Source organism: Pleurodeles waltl, chromosome 3_1 (genome assembly GCF_031143425.1).
Source record: "Pleurodeles waltl isolate 20211129_DDA chromosome 3_1, aPleWal1.hap1.20221129, whole genome shotgun sequence".
NCBI lineage: Eukaryota > Metazoa > Chordata > Amphibia > Caudata > Salamandridae > Pleurodeles > Pleurodeles waltl.
The window spans coordinates 845,596,171-845,618,085 of NC_090440.1; the positions used below are offsets into that span (position 1 = coordinate 845,596,171).

Consider the following 21,915-nt stretch of genomic DNA (forward strand, 5'->3'; position numbering starts at 1 on the left):
GGCTACTCAGTGCGGCACAGAGAAGATACAAACTTAGAACAGACCAAAATAAAATAATGAATGTGGTGGGTGTGCTGACAATAATACCCAATTGAGATTTACAAAATCCCCAAAGAAATGTAGGTGGTACTGATGGAGATGCAATTTCTTGATCGCCCACGAACACCTGTAATTAGTAAAATCACACAGTGTATCCAGTGGAAAGAATATGCAAGGAACAGACATATCTGGGAAAACACCCTTCATAACTGTACAAAATATAGATGCCTAAAATTGTTCAGATTTTATATCTGTAGGTGAAGTGACACTGACATGTCCTTACCAATTTGCAGATGCCCCTTGAAATCTACAAAAACAAACGTATATGGAAACTGGAAAATACTGAGACTGCTGTCATGTGTGGGACCAGTAACAGTTGTTACGCTACAGTCACTTGAGACTTGGCCTGTTGTGTTGGGAGGAAAGCGTTTGGCCCGTGGTGTGGTGAATGGAGTGCTTATCAGCAGAACAAAAAACAAGTCACATATTTGTAGGAAGATATTTATATATGGAAGGTGTATGAGGAGTATGTTATCAGATGCTACCAACTGAAGTGCATTAAACTGACAGTATTTCTCATTAGGAACTATTCTTTCTCATGGATGTATTATTACAGTGAGCAATACTTAACTGCCCAAAGATAGAATAAGTAGTCATCTACGAGTAGTGACTAACCAATAACTTTATCATTCTTTGTCCCTTGATCACAGGTCATCGTATGGGGAGATTATGGGCGCATGGATCACAAGTACTTTATGGGGATGGCACAGATCCATCTGGAAGAGCTGGACCTGACAAGCATGGTCACTGGATGGTATAAACTCTTCCCAACCTCCTCCTTGGCAGACTCCAGCATCGCTCCCCTCACCCGCCGCCTCTCTCAGTCTTCTTTGGAGAGCTCCACAAGCCCATCCTGTCCTTAAATTTATTTTGGTGGGAGTTCAGGAGAAGTGGGTGGGTGTGTGTGAAAATTACAGAGCACAAAGCACACTATGCTGCTGAACCACAAGCGCCAATATTTAGAAAGAATATAAGACCCACTAGTGAACTCAGCAATCAGAAGCATCAAGAGAGTGCCACTCTCTGCCCTGCCCTCTCCTTTGCTCTGCCAGTATACCCTCTGCCCACAGAAGACTCCACCACAGGCGTTTCTTGGGATACTTCTCAAGAAGAATACACAGCCAAGAAGAAATGTATAAGACTGTTATTGCAATCCTCCCAATTGCAGGTGGGAGTGAGATGCGACGGCAGTATGCGCTCAGCCTGGTTGGCTACAATCAGGAAACATTCACGTCCGCATTACTGCAAAGAGTATGTTATCCCTTTCAAGCACACTTCGTTATCCTTTCTCCTTATCCTCAATGAGAAGGGATAGGGAAACAACCCTGGAATATGCATTGTATGTAAAGATATATAGAATGATTTGTGCATTTGACAGAATGCTGGGTTTAATTATTTATTTTTCAGATAACCCAATTTTGTTTTTGATTTTTAAGGAATGTAGCAACTTATGTAGCCTGCCACATGCTAATTTTGTATGTACAACCTGCTGCACAATCTGTGTGGGAATCCTCCATTGTTGGGCAAGAAGTTGGCAATAGCTACTCTCTGCTCTTGTAGCTCCCACAGCATGGATTTAGCAGCGCCAACAAGCAATTCTGTTTACTTTTTTTTTTTTTGTATTTATGTGTGAGTGCGTATGCGCAGCATGTAGCCAACCACTCCCCTAGTGACTCTACCACTGGGGAGGGTGGATAGAGGGGTCAATGAAGCAGCACAATAGCCCCACCCCTTATTTTCACTTAAGTGCATTCTGGAATTGTCATGCTCAACATATAAGAAATGCTTTGCACACACAGCAGAGGATACCTTGCATGGCAAAAGGGATCAACAATCGAACTGTTGTGCAAAAAAAGAAATTGCAGCATTTTCAATTGGGATCTGCAGGTTGTACCTCCCTTCAAATGTGGGCCACTCTCTTCACACAACATCTGCAGTTTCCACTGCCTGCCCCTCCTTCAGAAGATCCCTAAGGATCTGTGCAATGACTGGTGGTGACAGACGTCAAATGAACACAAGAGGCCACATTCATGTAGCATCGTATGATGGGACCGAGGTTTTTAATCCTGAAGGTGCCTATAAACCTCTACGGAACACTCAGGGGTGACACCACTTGGAACTGTAGTTCCATTGTAGATACTATGGCGACTGTTTTCAAAGTATGCAAAGGTAAGAATTACAGATGAGTAGTACTAACAGACCTGCAGTGTTGACTTGGGATCCAAGAAAAATGCAGTCAAACATCAAGGAACTAGAGTAAAAGTAATTACCAGGAGGGGAATATTCATCTACTAAAAGATCAAGCAGACCCTGTGATTGAGGTGTCTGCCTCCTGTCAAATGAAACCAACTTCCCAAAAGAACGATTTATGTACCAAGAGATGAAATGTTGTGTCCAGGAGAGAACAGCCAGTCTACCAACTGATCAAACAGTGTCTCTGAATTAAAAAGGCTACAGATAGCTACCCAACAGCTAAAGACTGGTGCACAAAGATGTGAAAGAGATGCCCCCAGAAAAGGATGACTGGTCTTCCAAGAGATCAAATAATCTCAAAGACAGAAACATCTGTCTAACAAATGACCAAAGGGCATCTGCAGCACCAGAAGGATCTTTTGGGAAAATAGCCTTTGACTGGAAGAATGCATGCATTGAAAGACCAAATGGGATATTGGTGATAAAAGTACTGATCTGCCAAATGATTTGATAGACACTAATATTCATATTTTTGTACTAACATTTCAAGGGTACATGAGGATGAAAGAATTGTCAATAGATGAAATTGAATATGCCCAATAGAATGCTTGCTTTGCCAAGATAGCCAAGAGAGACTATAAAATAGGGGCGTAGGTGTTTCAAGGGTAAGGAAGGAGATCAAATACAACCTTGAGGACAAAAGAATTGCATTTCTACTGACCAAACAGTTTTTAGAAGTTGTGATCTTATGTAATGACAATATTTTAAATGAATTATTTGGTGACCTTCCCAGAGTCATTAATAATTGGCGTGGAAAGGATGCACATCATTGCCTAATCAAGTTGTAGTACAATTATTGAGGATGTCGCTTAATGGAGAGAAAGTTCTATTTAAAAAAGCACAACAATTTCTTCATGCAGTAAATGCGACCTCCCCCCCCCCAAAAAAAAAAAATACAATTATCATCAGCGAGCACACAGACGATTGCCAAGAAGGTCAAACATGAACTTTCACACAGTGGTTTGTCTTCTTTTGTAGTTGGCAAGATGCTACACATATATGAAGAGCTTCAGATGGTACAGAGGGATAGCAGTTATCAGTTTAGACTTTGATGAATCTCAGCAATTTAGAAAAGGGTAGCAACAAGAAAGAAGACGCCATACTCTTCTGCACTGTTAGACTGCACAGACACTCCAACTCAGGCAACAGCTACCTACCTACACAAAACAAAGAGTATGCACTTGATGTCCACCACCAAGGCGAAGCTGTTTATTAAATGTGGCAAACAGAATCCCACCTATCCTGTGCTAGCCACATGCAGTTTTGTTGCAGAGGTCAAGGTTAAGGAAATCCTAGTACAGTGCTATGCTGAAGAGGACATCACCAACTCCTAAATTATTAAGTCTGCACTCATTATTCAAGGGAGAATCAAAGTGGTGAAAGCGTAAAGCTGAAGAAGCAAATACAATTTTATATTCAGGGTAAACCCAATTTGAATCGTGTTAAACATCCAAGGTGCTAAGAAAAAAAAACTGGAAACAGTGGGATATCGTAGAAAGAATGAACGAGGAATAACCTGGAAAACCCACTAACCCTTGTAGGGACCTGCATCATGTAATGCAAGAAAAAGAATGGTCTTTATCCAGAGCTAGAACGCTACTATAAAACCTAATATCTTTGGGCAAGACACAATATCTCACCTAGCAGCCTTGTGAAATTCAGAAATGCAAAATGTGTAATCAGGCTGAAAAAATAAAAAAGCAAACAATATTAAGATGTGTGTTATGTTCAATTTGCTATTTTACTATTGGGCTACTGTTTTCCCTGCAAATATTTGAGTTCTTAGGTTGCTCCTCTAGCTCTAGATAGGATCCTTTATTTGAGCAACATAAAAAGATCAGATGGCTGAAACTGTTGGGAGATTTTTACAAAATGCTCCGCTGTGTCTCCCTGGCAGTAAAGTGCTCTAAAATCGTGCATTTTCCGAGGAGCAAAGTGTATGGGGCATGCATGAGAATGTGGCTACTGCATGCAAAGCTGACACTGACTTGGCTTTAATTTGTAAGAAGCCCGGACCTCTGCGGACTCCTTAGACATGGACTACGAATCTTAAATGACTCAATGGGCAGAATCAGGTGTTGCTCCTCTCAAAGACCCTGAAGAACAAGTTTGTCAAACAACTAAAGACTGGACATCCATCTGTTCATTGGATTCCTCATAGTACACAAACCAATGGGAAAACACTCCATGGAACAACTTTTCATGGCTACGTCAAGGACAATGCTTCAGGAATGACGACGAAGCAATGCGATCTTATTTTATTTCCACAATGCGTAAACAAGGTGCACAGAAGGAGTCAATGACACACCAGTGTAACATTATCCTCAATCAACAGTATTGCCATCACCTACCTATTAGAGAGGAGCACGCCGATGTTCATCCAGCGTGAAGGTCCATGCTCTCTGCTGATCTTCCTAAAAGACCACCATAGCTTGCATCAGAATTTTGAAACTGGTACATCCTTTTTCATAAAGGTATACGCAAGGGAACACTGCAGTTAAAAGAGAAATATCTCTGTGCTCAAAAACGTCACTGTTCTTTCACATTGAGACACCTGATTGAGCAACATTTCATTGTAGCAACCAAGAGCACCCTGTTTCAGTACATTTGATGTACATTTGTGGGATTTCAAAGCTGGCATGGATGTTTTGACCTTTGATTCCACTGACTGAATGGGAACAAATGATGTGCAAATAAACCCTACATTATGTTATGTTGAGGTCCCATATTACGCAAGTGTCTGGACACAAAACACATAAATTTCAAGCAGTAAGAGCAAGCTGCAGGGTTTTTACAGAGCACTGCTATATTTTCATCTGTTGCTCATGCATGGAAGAACATCTTGATAATGGAGTGAAACAGTAGGGGATGGGTAGATGACAAGGGAAGGTTTTTCTTTGTCCAAAGGTATCACTCCCTTTCCTTTGAAATTGTAGGTATTTGCAAGTAGATGGATTGCACAATGTTGCTGCTAATTCTGGCAACAATGAAGTGTGATTTGGGTTCAGGTGACTTCATGTCAATATGGACGTCTTGAAACTGGCCTTAGGGAGAAAGATAGTGTGCAGCACATGCTTGTGTTCATGAGGACATAGCCTGTGGGGCGCAGCTAGGACACAGGACGTGTGCCTACTAAGTAATATTTAGCATATGCTTGTATGTGCTGTTTGCTTGTTCCGTGGCACGTGCTCCCGCTGAAAGTACCTTGGTATAGTGTGCTTGGCTTTGGAATCACTATCCATTTCATTTTCGGGGGGGCCTGTCTGTTATATGTAGCGATCAGCCAAGTTCTGTCAGCCAGTAATACCAGCAACACATTTGCTCCCCTGAGATAAGCTCCTTCTTAGAAACCTAACCCAACAAAGTGTCAAAGTTATATTACTTTGTGTGTCGTGTGTGTTCTAGTTCATAGCATCATAGTGATCCTTTTTATGTTTCCTTTTGGACTAGCAAGTTATCCTTGGAGACTTCAGTGTTCACAATTTTCCCATCTGTTGGGAAATATGAATATGAGTGGGGTGATAAGAGGCACGGGTATATGTTTGTGTCCAACATGCCTTGCATACTGATGAAAATTTTCAAAAGGTACCTTTGTGTGGAATGCAGACAGAAAATTTAGAAATAAGGAGAAGCAAAAGGTTTTTGTTTTAGTTTGATATGATAAAAGATGTTTAATGAGTTAGGAAAGAAACCAAAGAGTACGTAAAGGGCTTAAAAATGAAGTTTCTCATGAAGTGGAGAATAAGTGAGAAAGACGGTAGGAAAATGAAAATTGTAGCTCTGTCTCTGCTGAAAGAATACACTTCACAAACCGAAATCACGAGTTCCACATTTCTAAATACACTTCTTGTGAGTTTCTTTAACTTTTAGCACTCGAAGTAGGAAGCAGCTCAGCTCAAAGCCACTTTCAGCAGATCCACTGGGTGGTGCTGGTACTCTGCATGCAAGGCTCAGGAGTACCTAGTGTTTGGATCTGAAGGACCTGGGTATTTCACCTGCTCAGGGCTGGACTGGACGTATTGGATTTAGGCAGAGGTCTGCTTTAAGAGAGTGCGATTCGACAGAAGGATCATCAACTTCCCAGGATCGCAAACAACCCTAACAGAGCTCACACTTTTCTTGTAGACCCAAGTATAATTTGTCCCAGCAAATTTTCCTGGAAATAATTGGACTCACTTGCTCACCACACTAGGGTGCTGGTATGACAACATTGTCCAGGCCCACATTTAGATTACAGTGCACCTATTCAGGCTGTGTCTCCTGCCACATTCACTAATTTGCAAGAGCTCTTGTAGCTAAGTTTTATGAATTGTCAATAAAAATATGAACATTTTTACTCTGACGAACCTTACCTAAAGAATCCAATCCAATAAAACGTGAAATTTACATGCAGCCAGCTTCACAAATTCAACCTAACAATTGCCTGTTTTGCCTGAATCGACTCATCTTGTCAGCCTTTTTGATAGTAGTAGTAGCCCCACCTCCCTCATTTGCTCTTCTATCCTGCTGTCTCCATTCAGTTCCTGATTTAATCCTTCCATATCATCCATTTTTTTTCATGGTGACTCGGCTGCTTATTGTCCCAACAATCGTCTTACTTAAGCATCTCTGTACATTCCCACATCACAAATCTTGCCTGGGAATCATGTCCTACTTCAGTTTTTGATACTCCTATTATCCCCCATTCTAATTATGACCATTGCCCTATGCCTGGTTATTACTCATCCCTTTTCTCTCGTGGTCAAATAACTAGTTTGGCTTCCACTTCCATTCCTGGTTGGGTTGCTGTAAGAAAAGAAAATGGAAAGCCACAACTTTTGAATACATTTTTTACAGATTTTGTATAGAGAGGACTAAAATGAAAAAGCAAAATAAAACTCATAAATTCAGTTTAGAATAATATTAATACGTAAACATTAAACTATGTTGCCTAATGAACAAAATTGTTATATCTGTAAAATATATTTGTAATTCTCACAAGAACAGGTTCAGTTAGAAAGGCGATAAATTGTGTAAGGTGCATTATGATTATGTAATGAACAATCTCCTTAACTAACAGTAATCATTGATATACTAATTTTAACGCTAGAAGTTCAATCCCAGATACTTTCCTAAATTTTATTAAAAACATTATTTTTAATTCTAGGTGAATATGTCATAATAGAATAGCCAGTTTCGAATTTTCTGTGACACAGTCATTGATGAAGTTAGGTCCTTTCGTCTTACTTATGATAATTTTATTTTAACTACCATTACAGCTTTTTGATTCATAGACCAGATTAAACCCTGAAAGCAGTGTTAAATGAGAATAAAGATAATAAATGTATCTGATGGTAAATTGACATAGTTAGTTATTTCACCTCTATGTTATCAAATAAGATGTGCTAGGGCATTCTATAAAAACTTGTTTTGGATTCCACATTAATATTCTCTCAATTCCTATTGTTTAAGGCAGCATCAGAAGCGTTTGTACATTTTTAGAGTACCTTCTTAGGTTAACAAATGATTGGATATTGGGTCTTGTTTTTGTCAGCTTTTCTTCACGATTTTTGACAAAATTAGGATTCGGTCACCTAATTTTGCAAGTGAAATTTTACAATTTAGGATTGTACAATTGAGAAGTTTGTCAAAATGAAAATCCCCATGCTACTCCTACAATGCAGTACGGAGATGTCAAAATAGAGTGTTTGCAAAAAACACTGAAGGGCATAACATTCTCCAAAAATACACTTGTCAGATTATGCTAGACAAGAGGTTTCTTTCTGTAAATACAGTCTTAGCAGGCATGAGGGTTTCAATTCAAGCAGACTTTCAGAAAAGAGAAAACCGTAGTCCCACTGAGTGATACTGAAAGCCTAGTAAGCAGGCCCTGAAACAGGAACGGTTTTAGGTAGGCTGCTTGATGTCCTCTCGAGGTTAAAATGATTTTCACGTTGTGTCACCTAGTTATTAAATCCAATATAATCTCAAAAGTTTGAAAAAAGAAACCTCACCAGAGACCACAAACTGAAGGATGTGTGTTTCAAACCCTTTTGTGACAATGGTCGAGCCCTCGACTGAACACATTAGAAGAATTTTGTCAGCTGTTGTGTTCAGTCCAAGAAGTGCAAGTAGATTCAATCTTATAATGGAACTTGCAACCGAATTCTGAAAGAGTTCAAGCACGAAGAAAAGTGTAGTCCTTTACACAGAAAGGGCATTTTTGCGTATGCACAGGGTAGTGTGGTAATGTTCTTTTACAGAGTCTTATGTATTAAGGCCCACAGAGCCTGATATACACAGGCCATGCAAAATAGTTATTGTACTACATAAAGGGGCAATGTTTTCTTGTGGGGGTAGTATAAGGGATTCTGTTTAGTACCGACAAAAAACAAAGCTAGAACAAAACTCAAATAACGGATCTGGGGTTGCCTAGAAACAGATGGTGGTTTTTCATGGGACCAGGCAAGTCTTCATTGCTGTGGTACATTATTTCAGATCCCATCTCCAGAATCTCGGCAGCTCCCGTTTTCATAAGCGTTTTTTTCCATTTCCTATTCATATCCCCAGAGGTGGAAAGAAACATGCCTGGAGGTCATGAAAGACCCGTGGCGATCCTGAAGTCCCGTCTAATGGGCGAGAGCACATTTACTACGGGCCACATGGTACTGAAAATCTTAGACAAAAGGCATAAGAAAAATCGACGCGGGCTTGGCAAAGTTCAGTTAAATGTTTGGCTACTTTGACGTATTACGGTGAAACTCCACAATAGGTGCCAAGTGCAAATACCAAACTAAGAAAACGTTCACCCAAAGCGAAAAAACTGATAAGTCTAGGCACCTAAAGTAAAGATAGGGAGAGTTTCAAATTATACAAAAAATTAGGTAGATAATGTTTCCAAATAAGGTATGCTGCCTGAATGGCAGCCTTTAGTGCCACGCCATCAGACGAGGAATTTAAGTTCTTTTTTATAATACGGACAGCCTTTTATAGCACAAACTGAGTGATCTTTTGGCACTTGCATGATAGGTGTTAAGTAAATACTTCTCATTAAGTACGAAAGTCTAGTAGGCCACAATTCAGAGACGTGACCCGCAGTTCAGATAGAGGTCCACGAAGCAGCAGTTCAGCCCACTGAGCTATCCTAATGGCACTACTGGGTTCAAAGACTAGGACGATTTTGTGATTTACACCACAGTGCCTAGCATACATTTGGTTGCCAAACGGACATTATTTTAAAACTAAGGTCGCTAAATATATTTGATAACTCTGAAAAACGGTTATTTTCCCCTCATGAAGAAAAAATAAATGAAATGGGAATTAAACGTAGAAAGCAGTCCCTGAAAAAATGTCAGTGTACAAAAGTAACCTTATACACAAGAGCAAATACAGCTGAAATGTCCCCGTTAATTATGATCCCGGGGGCATTTGCACCAACTATGGCACAACCCCCTCTATTTTGTTTTTAAAAAAAGTCTGTAGCTTGAATAAGTAAGACAGATAGTGTAAATCACACCACAATATGGCTCTTCGTACTTAAATTACATTGGTAAATAGTACCGGTCATGTAGCTCTCAGTTTATTCTCCAGTAGGATAAAATGCTAACAGTATTCTGGTAAGATTAAAATCTGCAATCGGAAGGTTACACGCACCCCTACGGCGTCAGTAAATTTATAATTTCTATATTGGCTGCACTCGTTTCCCTTGCCCCTAGTGGTTTGCCCGGTCACTCCATAAACAAACTGGGCCTCCACATTTTCAAACATCCCCAAGCGGCCTTGTGCGAAAAAGCTTTTTTGCTCAAATTCAGTTTTAAGGATACTATATTTGTCCATTTGTATACCCTACACTAGGCACAGTTCTAGCAATTAAAGGCGCCTTTTTTACCCATTTCCTCCCTCAATACAAAAACTGTAGCTGCAGCAGGTAGAAGGGAGATTGCGCACTAGTTGACAACTCACCTACTTTGGACACAATTACATAAAAACCAAATTGTAATGTATATTAAGCAGCACTTTCTGACACTAAGTCGACACACAACAGTATCATTTGGAAAGGAGACATCTTATTTCTATTCACTTACCAAAAGTTATGGGAGTCATGAAGCAGAAAGTAGGCAATGGAGGTAGCCATCTTGAACAATTTACTGCGCATGGTGGGTAATCGGAGGTCACCATGGCTATAGCCTCTGTCCTTTTACTCCTGCAGTGGAAAGTAGCATCAACTATCTACTACCAGGAAGAACTCATTTTCCCAGTTTTATTTGCAAGGAAAAAATTATGGAATGAACCAATTCCAGACTGTTGGCTCACACTTACATCAATGGGGAAAATAGGCGATAGGAATTTGTTTGCCAAAAATGTTGATTAACATCCCTTCATACAAAAATATTTTAGGAGGAAAACTGCCCCAAGTCATCCCATGTCACTATTTTGTAGTGTTGTTAACTGTCTCGACTCTTTGTAAAAGTTTGTACTGCTTTACTGCTCTTAATTGGTATGAACGCTGAAGGCACTTTCTATGTCTGATTGTGCAAGTCAGGTCTTCAGGCTTGAGACCGAAATCACTTTGCCTACAAGCAAAGCTAGAGAGAGGAAAAAATATCTGCATTTTCTACCTGTGCTATGTAATGTTTTATATGTGGTCTTTACTAATGTAAAATTCAGCTATTTTTGTGGTTTATATGCAGCAAGACTGACGCAGGGGGAGGGAGAAGCACGTAATATATTTTCCCTTTTGTAGAAATATCCTTGCCGATTTCTAAGGGGAAACAAATATCGTCACTTTCCGAGAAAAGGCTTGTGCCTGCATGCGTTTGGGCAGCAATCAAAAATATTAAAGTCCATTTGGAAACAGAAAACTGCATTTTGTTTTATTCTTTTCAATAGTACTCTTCCAAATTTACATCACCACATTTAGAATTCCATTCCAAAAGAGCAAAACACAAAGAAAAAATAAACAACTTTCGTCGTCTGCTCTTCATTTTTTTTAGAATTATTGTGAAGTTTCATGATGAGAAGAAAAGGGAAAAGAGTGTTATTTAGTGTGTGTGTTTTTTCCCAACTTTCACCACATGGAAACAAAATGGCGTTTACAGCTAAGTGGGGTTATATTTCTACATAAAAAATCATATCCCGTGATAAAAAGTTCTGTCGCGTTTCGACATGTGGGGTTCATCACGGCATTAATAAATTAATTTATGCCCTGATAAAGAACAAAAGGCTGGTTTCACAAGACAGCCTGAACGTACAAATATAACTAAAACAACTAAGCACATCTATGTAAGTGATGCCTTCTTTCTAAGTGTTGAAAGTTGGGCCCGATGGCCATCCGTCGAGTGGATGTGTTCTGTAGGATCATTTGTCAAACTCTGAGGGATGAGTCTGGTTGAGTGAGAGAGCAGTATACATAGCGAGAGAAGACACATTAGGGGTAAAAGTGTAACGTGGTCCAATATCTCCATTAAGTGTTCCGGCGACATAAACCATGGGGCCGAAGACGGCGACTTAGAACCATATTGCACGTTACCTATTATGTAGTTTTTACATTATAAGTTTATGTCGCAGTGGTTCACTTGACAAGAACATGTAACTTAATTTCAGTAATGCTCTTTCTGGTGGATACTCGATCCACCCACAGATTCCTCACCTGTAGAATATCTCCCAGGCACCAGACTGGATCCAGAAGTTCTGTTGGACTTCGCTGTTAAGGCAGTAGTGCTTTGTGAACGTTTGCACAGAAGCTCATGTCGTGGCCTGGAAGGTGTGAAGGTCAGGCACTCTGTGTGCCCATACAGTGCCAGCAGCCTTGTACCCTCCGGAGGCTGCTTCTTGGACAATGTTTACCATATTAATGCAGAGGACAACTCATTGTGACAAAGTCAGTGTCTGCAGAGCCTTACCTTTCTTTTTGTCTGAAAAACCCACAAAAAGCTGATTGTCTACCCAATGGCCTACGGGGCAATTGATGCAAAAGCTTAAGTCACTTTTGGCGTCCAATCGATGGTGTCTCTCCTCCTTTTTTCCGAGAAGTGAGGTGGAGCAAAGAAGCTTGGGAGTGTGGTGGATTTCCTAACATGAAAAAGAGTCACAACATTTGGCAAAAAGGCCACCCTGGTCTCAATACTGCTTTGTCTGGGAAAAAGGTGGTGTAGGGTGCCATACAGACAGAGCCTGGAACTCAATCACACGACAAGAAGAAGAGATCGCAGTGATAAAGACAGTTTTGAGAGTCACCACAAACATTTTGGATTTAAACATGTGGCAAACCTTTAATAAACTTCATCACAACAAATGACTTAAATAAGGAAGTTTGTCAGCAAATATAAAACTTTAATAGTGCTCATCGCACGTCCTTTGGAGCCAAAGACAAAGCAATTAACCATCCAGCAGTTTGGCTTGCAAAGGGTCTGTTTTTCGAATTCCACGCCAGACCACACATTTTTCCCAGTGCCCAGGGAAAATGGACTTTGCAGACATGCATTAAGGGTGACATACAGATTATCCAATGGTAGATAAAATGCAGACATCTTCTGCCACTCAATCTCCACACGTGGAGGTATAGATTGTGCAGAGTCAGGGGCAAAACACTGCCCTGCTGCTGCAACAGAAGATGCGCCTGGAGTGGTAAATTGATCAGAAGACAGATGCTTATGTGCAGAAGTACCAGGACCAACACTCTCCTGGCTGAATCCGAAGCCACTAGGATGACTTGGGCCCGTCATTCTGGACCTTGTTCAGAATTATGGGTGGTAGAGGCGGGAAGGCATACCCGACGTCCGTGCTCCACTCTAGCCTGAATGCCTCTCCTAAAGCAAGTGTTCATGGGAACAGATGTCTTGACATTGTGAATTTTCAATAGTGGCAAAAAGAGCCAGCTAGGGCTTTGCCTCACTTTTGAAAGATGCCCTGCACTACCATGGTGTGTAACTGCCATCCGTAGTCCTCCAGGCATCACTGACTGAGCTCTTCCTCCTTGGCACTTAATGTTCCCACCAGGTGGGTCACAGTCAGGTAAATGCTCTGGCAAACTCCAGAGGCGCACTGCCTCTTGCCACAAAACCCATAATCCCACCTCACCCTTCTTATTGAAGTACCACAGTGCAATGGTGTTGTACAAGAGCACTTGCACCATGTTCAGCAAAAAAGGCCTTTGACCTCAGGCAGATGGTCAGTATCTCCCACAGACTTGTGTGGAGCCCAGTTTCCACATATGGATGACGTATGCCAGGTTCCATTAGTACTGGGCCCACAGAGACCTTAGATACCAGTGGAGACCCTGCAAATGGTGAAGTGGACAGGCAGGATACACAAGGTCAACAGGCCAAGACATCTCAGAGCTGCTCTTATCAAGATCGAAGCCCAAGGCTGAAGCATCATGATAATTGTCATGTCCTGGACTCGTTGCAGCAGAGGAAAGGTCTTAAACTGCAGTGTTCAAGGCTGCTCCTATGAAAGAAGTCTTTGCGAAGGAGTTAAGTGTGACTTCCGCCTTTGATTGAGAACCCCATTGTTGACAGGAGGTTCACAGTCTTCTGGTGGTGGTCAACGATTGACTGTGGTGAGCCCACTTTCAGCAGCCTGGTAGCCTTTAACAGCCTGGTATCCCCAATCTCCACATATGGGCAGAAACCACCACAATCTGTTTCATGAATACCCACGGGACACTGGTAAGGGCTAAGGGGAAGTAGAGAAAACTTAAAACGCTTCTGGCCGACCTTGAACTGCAGGTAACACTTGTGGTGACACTGCAGCATAGGCACATGGAAATATACAAACATGCAGGTCCAAGGCTACTATCCAGTCACCTAGTTCTAAGGCATACAGAACCTGGGCCAGAGTGAATATGTGTAATTTGGACTCATCTGTCAGATTTGGAAGGCACAGTTATATACAGACTATCATCATCATAATGTGGGGGTTAATCATCCCCATCATATCCATGGTCATCGCCATGTGGCTACAAACTCCAGTTAGAACCAAAAAGCTTGTGGAGCAACTGAGGGTGGCTCAGTGATAGAGGGAAGATTTTGTCTGAATCAGATTGATTGGAAACCGGTAATGTGAGAGAGTGATCTCCGTCAGGGTCATGGCAGGTTCAGCTCTGGCTCAACATCAGATCCATTTCTGACAGCAGCAATATCAGAATTGCTTTCGACTAGGAAAGGGACTGGCAAAGGGCTTGGAGCAGGAGCAGACAACTGGACTGGAGTCAGTGCAGAACCAGAGGTAGGTTCCAGAGGCTCCTATGGTGCAGAAGATAAATCCCCCTGTGGTAACCAAACTGGAAATCCATACCAATGCTTGGAGCCTGAAAGAGCCAGAGGGAGCCACAAGAGTGCAAAAACACACAGCACTGCCTTCCCCAAAAATCTTGATCTGCTGAGGCATCAGTGATGGCTCAGGAAACTCAGGGTGCATCAGGATCAATTGTGGGATCAACTACTCAATCGGGGATTAGGATCAAGATAGAGCGGCACCTTGAAGGCCTCACAATTTCCTTTTTGTTTAGAGGGTGGTGGGATGGGGTAGAGTCCAGCTTCATCTTCTGCTTTGATTTCGAATACTGGCAGCAGTAATGGGCCTGTGCCCTCGTCTTATAGCAGGAACTTGCGTGGCTTCTTTTGGTGTGCATACAGATTCACTTAACAGTCTTGGATTGCCTTCAGGTGCGTGATGGCACATTCCTCACATGAAAAGCCATGCCCGAGACACATCTGTACGACAGTCACTACATGCCTTCTAGTTTTCAGTGGGGAGATCATTCCCTTGCATATTGGAATTAGTTTGAGAAACTCGCCAAACTGACAAAAAAAGGGAGCGGCGCTCTGGATGTTCATTTGAAGGCACAGAAAGAAAGTAACTGATATTGACATGCAGTTGTGGTGCTTATATGCAGTCCTGCTTCACCATTTCTGGGGCTAAATGAAGTCAACGCAGAGCAGCAAGGTGCCATCTAGCAGTGAATGGGGGCACTTCTGTGAAAACCTCTGAATATAGTTTTAGGGATATTCTACAGGTGAGGAATCTGGGGTTAGAAGTATCCATCAGAATTTTTATTTTATTTTTAAAGAGAGGAATGTTCATTGAGAATAAATGAAATTTTGGACTAGCCTGTTTTGCTCTCTGGCATAAAAAGAAAATAATAGTTATGTATTAAATAATTCAGAATTCTAGAAGAAAAAAACATTTTGCATTGTTGAAAAATGGTTTGTAAAGGGATACATTGTTGAAGCTGTTCTGTTCAAGGAGAAGCTAACAATTGGCCATGACTAATTAGAATGTTTAGATTTTGTTTACCTTTCATGAACAGATTGTTGATAAAACAATTGCAATGGTCATGACCAGTGGAATTATGCAATTCGGCAGCTGCAAAATTTACTACATAACTATGCATTTACCTCACTTGTCACATTTGTAGCAGCATCATCCTTTGTAGATTTCAACAAAAAGTTAAAATTACTTCCTTTCAGTAACAATCTTTTAGATGGATACTCTGTCTACTTGCAGATTCCTAACCTTTTGACTATCCCTGTTAGACTGAATCTGGCGACCTTGCAATAGATCTCCACAATGGTGTGGGTGATGAGGGTGTCTGTCTTCATTTCAGAATCACAAAGCCACTGTGACACCAGTGGAGCCACAAAACGACCCCAGTGGTGGCCTGACATCAGTTTCCGATATTTTGTGTGTGCCTTCAAGCCGAACATACGGACACCAATTTGACACTGTGCAATACAATCTCCAGAGAGGAACTTTAGTAAGTAAACAAACTTTGTAAACCAGCCTTCAAATGGGAAGTATGGTGGGTTCATAGTAGAGTATCTAACAGGAAGATTGGTATCAAAGGTAAGTAACTTTTTCTTTACGATGCAAACTTCGACCTGTAGAATCCTCACCTTTGAATATACTCCCAAAGCAGTGCCCAACCAGCAGATGGGTTTGAAAGTCTAGATAAACTACGAAATCCTAAAGGTCAGAGCACGCAAATTGACCTTCCCTCCGCATCACTGATTCCAAATAGTAATGCTTTGCAAAGGTGTGTATGGAAGCCCAAGTTGCTGTTTTCCATATGTCTGCAATAGGGGCTTCCCTTGCAAGGGCTGAAGTTGAAGAATTCACTCTGGTGGTGGACTGATCTCTGATGTCCTCTGGGGTTTTCTCGTGATCCAAGGCATAGCATATCGTAATAAATCAGATGATAAACATCAACAACATTCTCTTTTGAATGGCTTTTACTTTCGTCCTCCCACCGTAGCCTTTGAAAAGCCAATTGTCATATTTGAAGTCCTTGGTAGGGCCAATATAAAAACTAACCACTTTCGTGGGGTTCAGTCAATTAAGTCTCTCTTCCTCATTAGTAGGGTGCAGAGAGGGGAAGAATGCATGCATGGTGATGGGCTGTTCCATATCAAAAGGCATGACCACCTTGGGGAGCGGTGTAGCCCTGAATCTACCAACCAGCTTGTCAGGAAAGAAGGTAATTACGTGGGGCTTGATACTAATTTATTGCAACTTATTGGCACACCTCGCCGATATAACAGCCAGAAATAAATCTGTATTAAGAATAAGCAGTTACAAACGGCAACTGTATAAAGGTTCAACGGGGAACACATTACAAATATCAGAAAAAGTTTCTGATCCCATTACAGCATTATAAAAGGAGAAGAAGGGAAACATGCTGGTGAGGCCCTGCAGAAACCTCAGCACTATCCATAATTTCAAAAGGGACGGTTGGTCCAGAAGACAGAGAAAGGCAGACAATGTATATAAATAGCCATTTCCTGTGCCCTCTTGGCCCTGTTTACAACAGGATGAATTGTAGTCTGATGAGTAGGCCTTAAGAGGTCTACTGAGTTGTTTGTACACTAGTTGACAAATCTACTCTATCGCCCAGAATATACAGTTTTGGTGGACTGTCTGTAGGCAATTAAGATAACACCTACCTTGTCAGGAGGTAGAGGAAAAGCATTCAGGTTAACCCACCCAATTGCCAGGCACGAAGGTGGAGAGTCTGGACTTTGGGGTACAGTACCTGCCCTACAAGGGAGACAGAGTAGGGAACACAAGGAGATATGCATCAGGTCCACAGATTACATCCGTCTTGGCCAACCTGAGGCAATTAAGATGATTTGATCTCAGTTGAGGCAAATCTCACCCAACCCCTGAGGAATCAAAAGATACGAGAGGGAAACAATGGAGTAAAGCAGAAAGTTCCATTGAAGCAAAGCACGCCCCCCTCCAAAGCTCCCTGAAACGGAAACGGATGGGCACAGAGCATCTGGCACTGGACATTATAATGAAAGGCAAAGCGATCCACCTGAGGTGTTGCCCAAAGGTTGAAGAATTGTACCACCTCTGGTTGAAATCTCCACTTGTGGGTGGTAAGATCACACCAGCTGAAGATTCTGCTCAAACATTCAAACTCGAGCCAGATGATTGGCAACCAGCAGATGTGATGCTCTCACGCCAAAGACTAGAGCCATAGTGCTTCTCAACAAATGAAATGCAACCCTATGCCACTCTGCTTGTACCACATTGCGGTTGTGTTATCCATCAAGATTTTGAATGGGATGGAAGTAAGGTATTAAGCGCCAGACATCTGCAGCTCCAGCTGGATGATATGCAATATTTTCTCTTCTGGAAACAAACTGCCTGTGATCGCCAGACCCTAAAGATAAGCGCTCCATCCTAGTCACTTCTGATGGCAGCTGGAATGGCCTCCAGTGTACCAGGTTAGCATCCACGTTCCAACACATCAAGTGCTGTGTTCCTTGAAATCATTAAGGACCACTGTAGATCTCTGCCTTGTTGGGACCACTGCCTGCGGAGGCTTGACTGAATGACCCTCATATGTCTGCATGAGTGACTAGAATAATGCAGGAAGCTTGCAGGCATAAGACCATCAGGACTTGAACTTGTGCTACGTTCTGATACATCTGAATCACAGCCTGAATATCATGTCCACCCCTGACATGAGGGGAAATCTTCAATTCAACAATGTCTACTACCGCCCCTATAGACAGGATGCACTTTGAATGCACCAGGTGAGGTTCAGCTTGTTAATGGAAGAGTGCAAGATGACCAGCATAGCCTCCGTGACTTGCAGGTGGCACATCAGCACTCCAGGAATCCAGCTTTGAGGAACCAGTCATCCAAATAAGGAAACAATTCGATGCTCGAGCATCTGAGATGGGTGGCAACCATCACCTTTATGAAGACACGTGGAGCTGAAGTTAGATCAAACAGAAGGGCCAAAAACTGGTAATTTGCTGATCCAACTGTGAAGCACAGATACGTCCTATGTGACTGCATAATCGGTAGATGAAAATAAGTTTTGCAGGTCAACAAACAGCACCCAGTCTTCCACTTCCAGCAACACCTGCACCAGGGGCAGCATTTTAAACTTCTCCTTTTGCAGGAATCAGTTCAAACCCTGAGTTCTAGGATCAGATGAAAACCGTTGTTATTCAGAATCAGGCAGCACCTGGAATAGCACCCCTGTCCTCGTACCTGCTCTGGCACCAGCTCTACCACCCATTTTTGAAGTTAGAGCTCTGCCTCCTGCTGAAAGATAGGCAGGTGATCTGCTGGAGGGGCATGAGTAGCCAAAAAGAATGGGTGAAGAAGCCTGTGGAAGGATAGGGCATACACCCTTTATACAATCTGCAGGACCCATCAGTCAGAAGTAATGCCCCTCCCTGCATGTGGAAAGGAAGAGACCTGTGCTCCAATCAGTGCCTTTGTTCCCAGAAGAGGAAGCCAGGGCAATTTCATTGCAGTGGTTGGGGAGGAGCATGAGCCAGCGAGGGGAGGGAGAGGCAAGGAACAGGATCTCCCATTACCACACCCTTGATACTGTTTGTACAGTTGGTTAGCTTCCTGTGGCTGCTGGAAGGCTTAAGTTTGTTGTCTGTTTCGAAAAGAGAATCCTCTGGAAAGCCCACAAAATTTCTGTATTGCCTATTGTCATTCAGTTGAGTTTGAAGGCTCAGAGACCTTACAGTGACTTTCCTCTGCTTGAACCGCTCAAGAGATGAGTACCCTTTCACCCCAAAGAGTCGATCTATGGAACCAGAGAAACATCGAAGTGCAATGCACATCCTGAGAAAATCCCAAATTTCTTATTTAGGCATGGCGACTAAGAGATATGGATGTGCCCAAGGTACATGCCACAGAATCCAGTGTTTCAAGATTTAACTGGATCACTTGTTTTGCAGTCTGGTCGCCATTCAAAAGCTTTGTGAACTGGTGTTGGAGGTGCTCTGGCAAGTTCAAGACAACTAATTGTGCAAAGTTTCAGAGAGCTTGGGTATAAAGCCCCATTAGGCATGTCACGATAAGGGATTGGAGAGCCACACTCCCAACTAAGAAGGATTTCTTGCCAAATTGTTTGATTCTCAAGGGCAGTAATAGCTCTATGGTGAGCCGTAGGATGCAGTACCTTGGTCAGTAGGTTAGCTTTAATCATTTGGAGGGGAGTTGCAGATAAAGGACACTCGCTGCTTTATTTTTTTTAATGATAATATTGTGGTATGAAGTGACCTTTGGAGGCAGAAGGCCCGTGGGGGAGCATAGTTCACACTAAGGTGGCATTGTGAAGGTCACTTGTGCCTCCAAGTACTGCAAATCCTGGCTTCATGGTGATGGACTATCCGCCACAATCATCAGTGTCTAATATGCCCTCCTCAAGTCGGTCAGAGTCCCCAAAAAAGTAGCTTTTCTTCTTTAGGAGATGTTGTGCCTCTCTTCTAGACCTATGAGTTTGAGCAGGAAATTCCATTAAAGCCAACAGGTCTGGGGCAGAACCCTGGTCTGGTAGAGCTGCAATGTCACTGGAATTGATTGTAGCGCCAAAAAAGTCAGTCATGGAGAGGGCTGGCATGGGACCAATGGTGAAGAGCCTGCAGGAATGGTGAGGGGACACAACGTCGCTTGTAGCACTGGCCATTCAACAGAGGCTGGTGTCAGAGTGGAAGTCAGAGCGAGAGTTATTAGAGTCAAAGGGAGGAAAGAAATTAAAAGAGCAGAGGTAGGCTGCCAGCATTGCACTGAATTAATAACCCATAGGAACCATGAGGCCTAGGTGCTCCATAGGAAACCATAGCCCATTACCTTAAACACTGCATTAAAAAATAATGCTGGTCTTTTTCAGGGGTGAGGAATTTTTAATCAGCCTGGGGTCTGGAGGAACCCCAGGCATCGGATCCTCTGGGGTAAGGTCAACAAGTTCTAGCTCTCTTGGAGTGTGGCGCCGCTTGTAGTCATGGCATTGCATTTTCTTTTGTTTTCTCTGGGATAACTGATGACAACAGTGACTCTAGAGCTCTCGTCCTGGGTCTTGACTTCCACTTGACACAGCGGTCAACTGAAACCTGGGTCATGAATAGCTTGGTTTCCTGCTCCTTTATAGCCTTTGGGTTCATGCTTCTGCAGGAGCTGCAAGACTTGAGATCATGCTTTGACCCCAGGCACCAGAGACAGCTTTTGTGCAGGTCTTCACTAAAATGTTTGAAGCCTGAATGTTGGGTGGTGTGACATCCCTGTATTGCACATATTGTAGTCAAGGTTTCTAGTAATAAGACAAATGTATGACAATTCCCCCTAGAGGTGCAATGGCATGAGAAAAGGGGAACCAAAATCAATATATTAATTATACTGGAATTCTATTGGTTATATTGACAACTTTCAATAAGTTATTGAGTTAACAAGGAGGAGTGATAGCTACAACTTCTCTTCAATACTTAGAACCTATCAAAGTGTACATTAATTCACTTAGATTGAGTCTAAAAAAAATCAAGTGATCTTCTGTGTGTTTGAAAGAATTTTGTAGGATCAGGGCTCAGTTTTTTTTTAAGCTAATGGAATGTGCTCAAATGGAGTCACGTTTCTGCGAAGCATTAAGTAACAAGAGAATTATCCAAGATAAAGTCTATGATGATCCCCAAAAAGGCATGTGCTGACAGGGCACTGATGAACAATAGATTCTCCATCTTGTGAATTTCCCAAGGCTTAGACAGATGAGGAAAAATTTTATAGCAACTTCCACACAGGCCGGTAGGTGGCATTGTGCAACTCCATGTGGGTCTTTCTTGCCCCCTATGTGACATCGGGAGCACTATATCAGCGCCACCTCCATGGGCTGACATTTGTTTTTATGATCGTTGTCCTTGCCAGCGGATGCAGAGCCTATAGATATCAGAATATTCCAGTGTGTAAATCTCTGATTTTGAGATCTTATTAATGGGCTGTATAAGTCCATCCCACATAACGGGGAGGAGGGCAGGTCAGTGAGGAATCTACAGCTAGAGAGACTCTCTACCGGTAAAAGTGTTACCAAAGGTAAGCAACTTGTTCTTCTGATAGAGACTTCTAAAGGCAGATGCCTCACCTTGTGAATGGATACCAAAGCAGTAGTTTTCCAAGTGGTGGGTCTGAGGAATGGTTATGACTAGGAAATCCTGCAGGACATATCGGGCAAACTGCCCATCCTGCCAGACTCAGCTGTCCAGGCAACAGTGCTTCATGAACATGTGTAGGGTCCACCCACATAGCAGCATGGCAGATGTCCAAGACTTGCACACC

General features: G+C 42.3%; 1 protein-coding gene across 1 annotated transcript in view; it reads left to right on the top strand.

Annotated features, from left to right (window-relative positions):
• RIMS3 (regulating synaptic membrane exocytosis 3) overlaps positions 1-3,812 on the top strand; it is a 355,261-nt gene extending 351,449 nt beyond the window's left edge. Inside the window, exon 7 of the mRNA XM_069223774.1 lies at positions 750-3,812. Within this exon, the coding sequence (XP_069079875.1) occupies positions 750-962 (213 nt within the window). The 3' untranslated portion in view covers positions 963-3,812. The remainder of the gene's footprint in view (positions 1-749) is intronic.
• The last annotated feature ends 18,103 nt before the right edge of the window (positions 3,813-21,915 follow it).